The sequence below is a fragment of the Eptatretus burgeri genome, chromosome 7 (genome assembly GCF_056783735.1).
Source record: "Eptatretus burgeri isolate ZD-2024b chromosome 7, Ebu_testis_v1, whole genome shotgun sequence".
Lineage (NCBI taxonomy): Eukaryota > Metazoa > Chordata > Myxini > Myxiniformes > Myxinidae > Eptatretus > Eptatretus burgeri.
The window spans coordinates 95,281,639-95,294,020 of record NC_140967.1 but is presented as its reverse complement, the minus strand read 5'-3'; the positions used below and the strand labels follow the sequence as shown (position 1 = coordinate 95,294,020).

The following is a 12,382-nucleotide window of genomic DNA, read 5'->3' as shown; positions in this document are numbered from 1 at the left end:
TTTTCTTTCACATGCAACGCAAGGCTGCGGACTAGCATCCTTGGCTGAGGATGTGTCTGTCTCTGTGATGCAATGCCCTCTGCTGGTTCGGGTAGGAATTTGTAATTCGTTCAGGATGCTGGCGATACCTTGCCTACTCTTTGCGAACGACACCGTGGGATCTTTAACGTCCACCAACGAATGCTGGCAGATGAGATGCCCAGTTTAACACCCATCCAAGGGATGGCACACACGCTGATGAATAACCCTTCCTACGAAACACCGGGATGACAGTTTACAACTGGGTCGGGATTCCAACCTAGGTTTACACAACTTGGAGGCGAGTATGCGTACCTCTAGGTCATCCTGGGAACGTAACGGTAAAGCATTTAGCATATATCTCGTGAAGAGACAGTTTTAGCAACACCAATGATCTGTCAATACGACATTGATGCTGATGAATCTGAAATTAAAAAATACACTTTTTCTGATATGGTTCACAAAGATGTATGGATTATAAAATACCTTTGGTTTCCTTTGCAGCACGCTGAAGCAAGTTATGATTTCAGTAGCAACGATCCCTACCCCTACCCGAGGTACACAGACGACTGGTTCAACAGGTAATGATCTTTGGAGTTGGGGGAGGGGTGGGTGGGTGGTGGCTTATACCTGGTGTTAGCTTCATGATTAGGGTGGTGGGCGTTGGATCCTGGGTCTTGAGTTCAAATCTTGCTTGGCTGTTGAATTAATACCAGGTGGGGTTGACTCAGCTTGTCATCCTCCCAAGGTTGGCAAAATGAGTACCAGGTTGTTGGGATGATTGAGCCATTCGAGTATCCTGTGTCGAAGTGGCGACCCATCCAGGATTGCGCCCAATAGCCCAGAAGACTGCTTTGGCAGCACCGACGCTTTATACAGAGTATGGTCCTGATGGATGGATGGATGGATGGATGGATGGATGGGGGGCTTCATGGGAAAGTAAGGGTCATGGGAAGAAGAGGGGTTGAGCTGCAAAGGCAAACTACAATACAATAGAAATATTAGCACTGGCAAGATAGCTCAGAAGTATCGTATTTGTCTTGGACTTGTATTCTGGTTGGAGTTTGATTGCTAATTGAAAAAGTCTGGAGACGGCGATGGTTCACGAGCAATGTACACGGTTGGCCTTTTTTTATTTTTTTGACCTTCGAGGGGACGCCACGGGCAAACTGGCGGGAATCGGGAAAAACGTAAACGATGAAAGTTGTAGTACTCGAAGAGCACGACTTGCATACCAACTTTCATTCGAAACAGTTGAAAACCCTAGGAGCTCGAAACCCAATTTATTGATTTTTTTGACATTTTCTAAGTTCATGACCTTGTGACCTTGACCTTGGGACGAAAATGAAAAATCGAGCTCCATGGGGTATGCAGGTGCCATTGGGCTAACCAAATACCAAAATCCCTGCCAGATTCGACAAACCCCCTCGGAGAAGATGTAACTTGAAACTGGCTACCCCCTAAAAACACATGTTTTTTGGGCGTGGCTCGACCCATAATGGGCGCAGCACGCCCATTCTCCGGAAAACACAACTAGATCATGATACAAACCTCGCACCATAATTTTATCAAGATCGGATTAAAACCCACGGAGCAATGCTCCGGACAGACAGACAGACAGACAGTCAGACAGACAGACACACACCCATAACGAATATAGTGGTCACTTTCTGACTCGTGATCCAATAGTATCGGACAATAAAGTCATCCTGGTGCTTCTTATAGAAACTGCATTTTAGAAATCTGCTTTGCTTTTGGATAAGATGTTAAAAGCCAGATTTCACACACAATAGCTATTGCATTTGAAGGTTAAAAATAGTACGCCATTGTATAACAACGCTCTATCAGATTCAAATTTCCTGTCCTAATGTATAACGGAAAATGCATCAGCAGCATCGACACACCAGGGTAATGATCGAAGCAAATGGCACACAATCGAATGGTTGGATATTAGTGGAAGATTAAAATGATTACTATGCAGTCTACTCGCAGGTATTCCCTCCCACCGGGCCAGAATGCTCTTCTCGCCCCACTGGTCTGCCACTATGGAGAAATAAACTTAAGTAATAAAACCTAGGACTACGAGAAATCCGAAAAACAATCTAAAATTTCAAAAAAGCAATTCTAATTTTTTTTTTTTTGAAAAACATTTCATGGAAAACTCCAGTCGTGACCCTGAAAATTTGTTGTCGGTCAACCCAAGGGTCTCGGGGTAGTTACCGGACAAACATACATCCAGACACCATTCTGTTTTATATTTTATATATTAGATTGATTAAACATTCTACTCCTCGCGATGTCCAAAACCATAATGATTTGATCTAATAATAATCATAATCTCCTACATCGCTTTAGTGCAATGGCTATTTCATTTTGTCCGAGTGGAGGACGATGAGCCAGCAGCAATTTAATGATATGGTTTTCAGAGAAGACATTTAATTGCCAAGGTCATCGCTGCATTCGCGTACATGTACTTGTTTTGATTATGCACACCCATAACTGGCTCTGGGTGATTATATCTCTCTATGCTTGAGTGGTTATTCCCAGGTGGCTTATTTGAGGTTCTAAATGGTTCAACTTTTGTTGCAAGAAGTATTATACATTTTTCAGTCCCAGAAGAGTTTTAGACCACAGGATGTCTCAGCAGTAGCGTTATTTTTTTATTTTTTTTATTTTTAACTCAAGAGTTGGAATTTGATGCAAAAATAACTGGTGTCCCTCACATTGCCAGTAAAGGGGCACTGCATCGTGAAGCATAATATTTTAAACAATTTTGCAGTCAAGGGTTGCAGAAAAGCAACCCGATAACACAACCTGAGGTCAGCGTAATGCTTTCGTGGTGGAATTGTTTCCAGTGGCATTTTCCAATGTGATTGTGCATTGTCTACTATTGCATTTATCTAATATATAAAGCTCATTCGAACCACTCACTCACTGACTCACTCACTGACTCACTGACTGATATTAATGTTCGGTAACTTCTGGGTGACGAAGAAAGCTGAAATTTTGCGTGTTGACGGACATCAAAGCCAATGCACTAGGAAAAATCACAGAACCGTCAGAAAGCGTCTGCAAATCAAAGTATAACTAAGTGAAAATAGAAAAATGAAAAAATGTAGTTGAGCGACCCAAGACAATGGGGAAGCACACGGTTAGTTATTGCTTACAATGTGTATGCATACCCTGCTAGTAATTTATAAAATGCTTGTAATGCATGTCCTTTATGAGTCTGAGATCACTGTAAGAAAATCAAAACAGGTAAAAAGCTACTGCTGAGAGTTGGAGCAGTTGGGGGCATCTGAGAGTGATGGAACAAACGCGGCCACCTCTGACTGCGTGTTGAAAAGGATTAAAAAAAAAAACCCACAAAGGACGCTTTTGATTGGAAGGTCAATCGAACTTTCCACTCCTTGTATCCACACAACATTCCTACCCCATCCCACCCCTCCCCTCCCCACTTCCACTCACCCTCTCTGAGTGCAGTTTTTAATCACATTTGAAGTATACGAGTGGTTCTTCCCTTTCAGACACTCTGGCAATAAAGAGAAATAGGTCACTTCTGAGTGCTGGTTTGTATCATATTGCCAATCATTCTCTCCAATGGAATAATGTTAGCATCCAATTTAAGTACATTTTGGTAAAAGCTTGCGTGGAATTCCGACATGTCAATTCTTCTTAAAAAATACTTCGTCAAACATGAACCCAACGGGAGCGTCCTGCATAGAATGTTGTCAGGCGAGTAATAGTCCGGCTCCATAATGTAATGTTCTCAAGATGAGAGCAATGCCATCAACTTCAGTAAAAGATGAATTTTTTTCGAGAGGATTCAGCCATTTTGTAATTTTTTTTGCAAAAAGTCGAATCATTTTGCAAAAAAATATAAACCGGCCAGAGTGATTGCAGCGCGTGGGGAATGCCTTTGGAATGAGGTTACAACAATTGGCAACAGATTCGTGATTTAGTCCACCAATCCATGTTTTCGTTTTATTGTCATTTCCAGCAGGATTGATTCGTCCAGCAGGATTGGGCAGAGGAAACACATGTACCTATGAACTGTCAAGTCTGCCTGGGTTTGATTCCCGAGCCGACTATAAACTGCATTAATTGGTGCTTTGCATCACAAAGTGCGCAGTCTCTCGGGTGGAGTTAAACCGGGTGGCCCATCTAATAACATCAACCAGTGGACGTTAAACCGGGTGGTCCATCTAATAACATCAAACGGTGGACGTTAAACTGGGTGGCCCATCTAATAACATCAACCAGTGGACGTTAAACCAGATGGCCCATCTAATAACATCAAACGGTGGACGTTAAACTGGGTGGCCCATCTAATAACATCAACCAGTGGACGTTAAACCAGATGGCCCATCTAATAACATCAAACGGTGGACGTTAAACCGGATGGCACATCTAATAACATCAACCAGTGGACGTTAAACCAGATGGCCCATCTAATAACATCAACCAGTGGACGTTAAACTGGGTGGCCCATCTAATAACATCAACCAGTGGACATTAAACCAGATGGCCCATCTAATAACATCAACCGGTGGACGTTAAACCGGGTGGCCCATCTAATAACATCAACCAGTGGACATTAAACCGGATGGCCCATCTAATAAAATCAACCAGTGGACGTTAAACTGGGTGGCCCATCGAATAACATCAACCAGTGGACATTAAACCGGATGGCCCATCTAATAACATCAAACAGTGGACGTTAAACTGGGTGGCCCATCGAATAACATCAACCAGTGGACATTAAACCGGATGGCCCATCTAATAACATCAACTAGTGGACGTTAAACCAGATGGCCCATCTAATAACATCAACCGGTGGACGTTAAACTGGGTGGCCCATCTAATAACATCAACCAGTGGACGTTAAACCAGATGGCCCATCCAATAACATCAACCAGTGGACGTTAAACTGGGTGGCTCATCAAATAACATCAACCGGTGGACGTTAAACCAGATGGCCCATCTCATAACATCAACCAGTGGACGTTAAACCAGGTGGCCCATCTAAAAACATCAACCAGTGGACGTTAAACCGGATGGCCCATCTAAAAACATCAACCGGTGGACGTTAAACTGCCACCAAAGGTGAAGGAGGTTATTGTTTTCACCGCTTTCTGTCTGTTTGTTTGTCACTTGCAAAAGCGAAGATTCTTCAAGTATATTGGTCAGTCAATTTTGTTCCGTCTGTCTGTCTGTTTGTCACCTACAGGTCACAATTTCAAACCGATCTTCACGAAACCTCACCACATGGTAGAGTTTGTCATAAGGAAGAAGCCGATTGTTTTTGAGGTCGAAAGGTCAACATAGGCCAAAGGTGAACAACTAAGGTGGTACTTCTAAAATCCTCAATTTTCATCCAATTGACTTGTAATTTGAAAAGGATTTATATTTCACCTCACTGAATTCAACCACCAATTATTTTTGAGGTCAACACACCAAAATATGGGAAAGATCCACTCATGCCAAGAAGCTGGACTCAGCCCTCAATGCTTCCTGCAGACTTATCACAGGTTGTCTCAAGCCAACAAATACTGACAGCCTCTACCTCCTGACAGGCATTGCCCCACCAGACATCAGAAGAGCAGGAACCAACATGAAGGAGTGCCAGTGGCAGATAACAGATGAACGACATCCGATGTTTGGCCAGCCACCATCTTAGAGCTGCCTCAAGTCGAGGAAAAGTTTTCTTAACTGTGTGACTCATCTTGAGGCTGGCATTTCAACAAGCGAAGCACGAGTCTCCATATGGGGTGATAGAATATCCACTCTACTTCTCTCAACTTCCATGGGACGAACGGCAAGTGAGCAACTCCCTCCAGGTGCAGACGCAAGTTGGGCCAGATGGAATTGCCTCAATTGATTGAGAACTTGTGTTGGCAGAGCCAAGGTGTCTCTAAACAAGTGGGGATATAACTCCAACGACATCACCTGTGAATGTGGTGCTGGACCACAAACAATGGAACACCTGCTGAAATGCCCTCAACTGGAAAACCAATGCACAGCTGCCGAACTCGCTGCCTACAATGAAGATGCCAAGAATTGTTTTCACCTCTGGCTGAACGATATCTAATCTTGTGATGTGGACTCGATAGATAGGTCATGAGTATCCACGCATGCTAACTTTAATATTGTGCTCCCAAGTGGCTGTAAGCACAGTTCAACAAAGTTGTCGAATGTAATTAACTTTAAATAACCATAACATTTTGTACCTGATTCAAGCACGAGTTGATATTGTACCTTGAATGTGGATTATATCAAAGTTAGCCATGTCTGTTCCTGATTGTTTGTCTGCCTGATTTGATGTATGCTGCAAGGCCTATAGACAGGCTTTGACAAAGTTGTCCAATTTAACAATAACATTTTTATGTCTATCTTAGCCACAAGTTGATTTTGTTTTACCTTGAATGTGGATTATGACCAAGTTAGAGATAATTAATTCTTTGTTTATGAAGGATATGTTCTCTTCACCCGGTGTCTGTCTCTTTGTCTTCATGTTGTTGTCAAGGGCCATTCTTTTCTGTTGTCTCCTCCTTATAGAGTGGGGTTGTCTGTGTGTCGCAGGTATCTTGCTAGTTCACATAGTAATTAAGTAATAGTAATCTTTTTTGTTCGTATGCAGCACAATGCTGTGGGGTAACATCATTGGCTGAGGGTGTGGCTGTGCCATTGATGCAATGCCCTCTGCTGGTTAGGGCGATGGTACCGATGACACCTCGCCTACTCTTTGCGAAGAACACCATGGGGAATCTTTAACATCCACCAACTAATGCTGGCAGAAGGGTCGCCCAGTTTAACGTCCATCCGGTGCATGTCACACAAACATTGATGAATCGCCCTGCCTGTGAAACACCGAGATGACAGTTTGCAGCTGGGCCGGAATTCAAACCCAGAGTGGACAGCTTAGAGGTGAGTGTGTGTACCTCTAGGCCATCCTGTAGTCAGTGAGTGAGTGAGTCTTCACTGGTTCTCAGAAATACTGTCATCTATACACTCCGGCAAGGCAATTCTTTCTCCCCTGAATGAAAATGTCTGGATGAGAGAACAGAAATAATGAGGCAAACCGTTTCGGGAGTCATGCAGCTGCAGCTGGTGCCTAGCAGCGATGCCTTGGGCAGTCATTTTGGCTCTCCTGAATGAAAATTCATTTTTAGATCATATTGACCAAGTGGAATGTTTTGGATGCCTTCTCTGTTCAATTACAGGTGGAGCCTGAAAACAAGGCTGGCATCGTTCGTCTGCATATGAAAATGAGATAAGTGATTATGCACTCAGTTGAACCTGAAGAGGAAGGAGGGTGAGATAATTGTCAGACCTCTCACCAAAACAGCTTCAAACAATGAATATTACTGAGATTCATATAGAGCCTGAGAGTTAGATCATCACAAGACACCTGATTTGGCCAGTGGAGATTTTTTTGGATGAAAAAGATGGGGTTTTTTTTTTAGATAAATAGGGAAGATTTGATCAGCCTAATGGTTGGCCAGTTAGTGGTATGATTTGGTTGCATGATGATGTTTGGTGGTTGGCTGTGCAAAACTGGTATGAGTTTACTGTTTGAGTCCATCGGAGCTGTTGCTCATTGGGAGCTACAACTCTGGATGTGAGGTGCTAAAGAATCGGTGTTCATTGTTGATTCAAGAGAATATCTTTGCTCTGTTGGTCATGGTGGTGGATCAGAGACATCTACTGGTCCAACTCCAGCTGCAAGCCACAATATTGGCCCGAGCGATTCTGAGCACACCCTCGCCTCATGTAGGGGCTCGACGCTCAGATAGGTGCTTTCTGGGTGGAATGATCAGGGCGATTGGAGATCTTCTTGCCTCTATGATCCCATACTCAGTTGTGGCAGAGTCTTCAGGGTCTATTAGACCATCAGCTTCAGGGGTGCACATTGAGTACTCTGAGACTCAATATATCTCTCTCTCTCTCTCTCTCTCTTTCTCTCTCTCTCTCTCTCTCTCTCTCTCTCTCTCTCTCTCTCTCTCTCTCTCTCTCTCTCTCTCTCTCTCTCTCTCTCTCTCTCTCTCTCTCTCTCTCTCGCCATCCTACCCAATTTTCTGCTGACAAGGGTTTGAGCCCAGAGGAGACACTGAGGATTGGAACACTTCTCTTCCCCCCCCCTCCCCTATTGTTTTTCTCCTTTGTTACCCTCGCCGAAGGAGAGGGTATTGCCTTTAGTTTGTGTTTTGTTTGTTATAACCTTTAAAACAATTACCAACTTAAGTTGTCTTCATGTAGAAATTATAGTCTGGAATAAATCCGAAGTACCCAGAGCTGGTGTGTGTGAACGCATGAGTATGTCAAAGCTTTGGTCGAGTTAATCTGTCCAGGACTATCGAGTCGTAGTTCAGAGTAAGTCTGTCTGAACACAGCACACTTGCTATTTGAATTTCATCTGATTTGCGATCTGAATGCATTAATCATCATCCAATAGCAGAGCTTGCTGTCTGAAGGCACTGTCTGCTGAGCTATTTCTAACCAGTTTGACTTCCAACTGAACTATTTCACCTTGGCTATGTTACTCCTGCTGACACAGCAGTAGATGGATGTCCTGAAGCACAAACAAGAAGTTAGGACCATCTTCCTTGACATACTGTAGCTCGAGCCTTTGACACGATCAACAAACAGCCTTGATGTGTAAATTGTCTCCTTTTGGTTTTGGTTGCCACAAAGTTGGAAGCACAGAATTGTCCAGAATACCATTATATGCTGTAGCATGAAAATTTCCCTTCACTGGAATTGAGGGGCCAAGCCCCAACCATGAAACACAGCCTCTGCATTCAGGCAGGTAGCGTTCTCCCGGCATCCGCCAAACCCAGATTCGTCCGTCGGACTGCCAGATGGTGAAGCGTGAAAATCACTCCAGAGAACGATTTGATTTGAATTGAATTTATTTGAATCCCACTCTAAATTTAATTGAAGAATAATTTTTTAAAACGTCGTGGGTAAGAGTCAGGTGGCTGGTCAAAGCGGGGCGTCTTGGCACCCGGATATCTGTCAGCAGTTATAAAGTGGCAGTTCTCGCCATGTCTCTTATTAATTACGTAACACACCAGTACACAAACACCATACAAAAATACATGACACAAAACTACACAAACACCAAACCAAACAAGTCCTCGCGAGGGTCTGCAATCTCTGATTGCTCTTTTTATTGTTTAAATTTATTTTATTTTTGTCTTGAGGTGAATCTGAAAGAATAACTGAGGTGTGCTTAGGTGTGGCCCAGAGGTGTGCGCACTTGCCTCTAAGCTGTCTAGCCTGGGTTTGAATCCTGACCCAGCTATAAATGGTCATCCTGGTATTTCACAGGCAGGGTGATTCATCAATGTGTGTGCCGTCCCTCGGATGGACGTTAAACTGGGCGTCACATCCGCCGGCATTAGTTGATGGTGGACATTAAAGATGGCACGGTGGTGTCCTTAATGAAGATTAGGCAAGCTATCGCCGGCATCCTGAACAAATGACAAATTCCTGCCCTAACTTCCTGAGTTGGAGTGGCGATCCGACCAGGATTTTATAGCCTAGTAACTGCTTCGCAGCACCATCGCTCTGCATTGGACATGGTACATGATGATGATGATATGATTAGGTGTGTTTTGCTTGTGCTCTAAGTTAATAATTTCCTTCTGATACATTTTTGTCTCAACTCGAACCATGATTTTGAATGTATAATTCCAGCTGTTATTGGGCCAAAAGTGTTGGTCTAGTTTCCATGTTTAGGATTTTGAAGCGAGAAACATTCCTCATAATAAATCCAGGGTTTATCTTTTGTAAATATAAAAAACAGAAACAGTTTTCCTCTTGGTTCCTTCGACTTGTTCCTTCCAACATGTTTTTTTTGTTTGTTTGTTTGTTTGTTTGTTTGTTTGTTTGTTTTTACCTTTGAACACCTCAATTGAACTACAACCGCATTTGCTAAATTTGGTGCCCAAGGTTGAAAGAGGAACCATCGCTCAGCCATGCCAGTGACAGGGTGGCAGCGAGCCGGTCCTTTGGACCATTGTGACGCTATTTTATAAAGGTGGTATTATCATGGATATCGAATAAGGAAAAATATTTGACAAAGATTTCTCCAGATGTGAGCATTTGGATGGACCTTTCGATTAAAAGCTTTGTGCACTGAATGGCACTTTTTGTTTCGCGTCGCCAGCACTATCGGGCAAGAACCAGTGTTTGATCAGCAGCGGTGGCACGCAGTTGGGCCAATACCGGCCTGGCTTTGGTGGGCTTTAGTGTGCTATCTAGGCTTTATCCAATGGAAGATCAACGTTTCCCCCTGTGGTAAGCATAAAGACGGGAACCGCAGACCCAGAAGGATAATCCGTCAGCCACATCCTCACAATCTCCATGCATTCCCTGAATATGAATTCTCATGGAGCATCATCCAGGATACACAACTATGAAGCATATTATATCTGATCTGGAGTAAGTGATGTTAAAACCACCGTTGAATACATTTTGTTCTGAATAAAACCCTTGAAATTTAATTGAAACTGTTTGAATTGCTGCTCTGGTTGTACGAGCAGACGGGCAAAGGTCAAAGGGTTGCATTCCATCTGTGCTTATTAAATGGAGGCTTCTATTTCTTATTTTTTTTTCTCATTTCACAGTCATGGGACACGCTGTGCTGGGGAGGTATCTGCAGTGGCAAACAATGACGTTTGCGGTGTGGGAGTGGCTTACAACTCCATGGTTGCTGGTACGTGTATCGATGCTGTGCACCAATAATTGTGGATTTACGAAGTGAAAGAAGTCTTCTTCATCAACCACAAGTTGCACAAAAAATCAACAGCAGCAATATGATTAATCATTTTTACAGTTTTAATCTTTGCATCAAATCGTCATTTCTGGTTTCTAAAATGCTTTGAAAGATGGTGGCCCAAAAAAAAGTTACACAATTCTCTCCATTGCAACATACTACCTCGAGGAGTTTGTTAGTAAACTATACAACGGGTCGTTCGATGATGCTCCAAATTACATTATTATCCCCACGCTTTTTGAAAAACACAAGGGATGTTGTAATTTTGTCTGTCTGTCTGTCTGTCCGTCCGTCCGTCATGCTGTGTGCAGAAATTTTCCGTTGCTATGTCCGTTGTGCAGAAATTCACCAAACTTGGTAGTTATGATCACCAGATAGCAAGACGGTGCAAAAGCAGTCATTTTGGCCCTGCCCTCTTTGGCAGGGTAAAAAGGTCAAACACTGAAAAATGGAATTATGGGCACATTTTTAGCTCACCTGGAATGTAGTTCCGGGGAGCTTATGGGATGGCGCGTCGTCGGTCCATCAGTCCGTTCGTCCTTTCGTCCACAAATTCTTTCAACTTCTTCTCTGAAACCACACAAACAATTCTGATGAAACTTGACCAACAACTTCATCACCTACAATGCACTAAAGTTTGTTCACGACTTTAAAAAAAATATTGGGGTGTAAGGGGTTTTATGGGGGGTTGCCCTCCAAAGTATGTATTTACTTTCTTTTCTGAAATGACACACACAATTTCGATAAAACTTGATGACAAATAATACAGTTTTTCCAGGTTGTTTAGTATTCCTTCCCTTGCACATAATGTTGGACAATAACTGAATCTGTCGCCAACTGCAAATATTTGGGACATCAATAAGGACAAATGGAAGAAGGCCTTTTGGTCAATTAAATCCCATTTATTCCTTCAAACAAATGAAACAGTTTGCATATGTTGGAAACAAATCATGGCAACAGTTCACACAACGGTCATGTGGTTATGGTAACAGTAATATGTTTAATTGGCATGATTACAGCACCTCTCATCCCATGTTTTCTGAGTGACAATGGCACCATCCATCGAGCCGATGTAACAAATGAACACAGGACTGGTTCGAGGAATATGGACTTTTTACACATTAACCACACATACCAAAAGGTCGGCCAGAAAAATGGTCCACTTGATACAAATCACAGTTTCATCATGTACCCATTACCTTACACTTATGCAGAGGTGAGTTATTATCTGAAGGAGCCACACTATGGGCAGTCAGGTGACCTGGAATAGAAATAGTGTTGAGGTTCAGCAAAAAGACAATGCATGCAATGCGACCTATCAATCAATACATTGCATGAGACGACATGGAAGCATTGGAGTGAAGAGCTGTTACGATGCATCTGCATTTTTGGTGCAAAACAAGATCTACCTTGAGAAGAAGGTGTCGTTATGAAGATGTCATGGTGTGATTGTGATGATTTTTTTTCATTTTCCAAGTGATTTTTCACAATTGAGAGATGGGGCCAAAAACGACATGTTGCATGATGTCTCAAAAAGTTGTTGACGGATTATGACAAAACTGGTGGATGAGTTGGGTTGGT

At 42.9% G+C, this 12,382-nt stretch overlaps 1 protein-coding gene across 1 annotated transcript in view; it reads left to right on the top strand.

The window, feature by feature from the left end:
- PCSK2 (proprotein convertase subtilisin/kexin type 2) overlaps positions 1-12,382 on the top strand; it is a 73,067-nt gene that overhangs the window by 37,363 nt on the left and 23,322 nt on the right. Inside the window, exons 6-7 of the mRNA XM_085889686.1 lie at positions 523-599; positions 10,653-10,741. Coding sequence (XP_085745812.1) covers positions 523-599; positions 10,653-10,741 — 166 coding nt within the window. The remainder of the gene's footprint in view (positions 1-522; positions 600-10,652; positions 10,742-12,382) is intronic.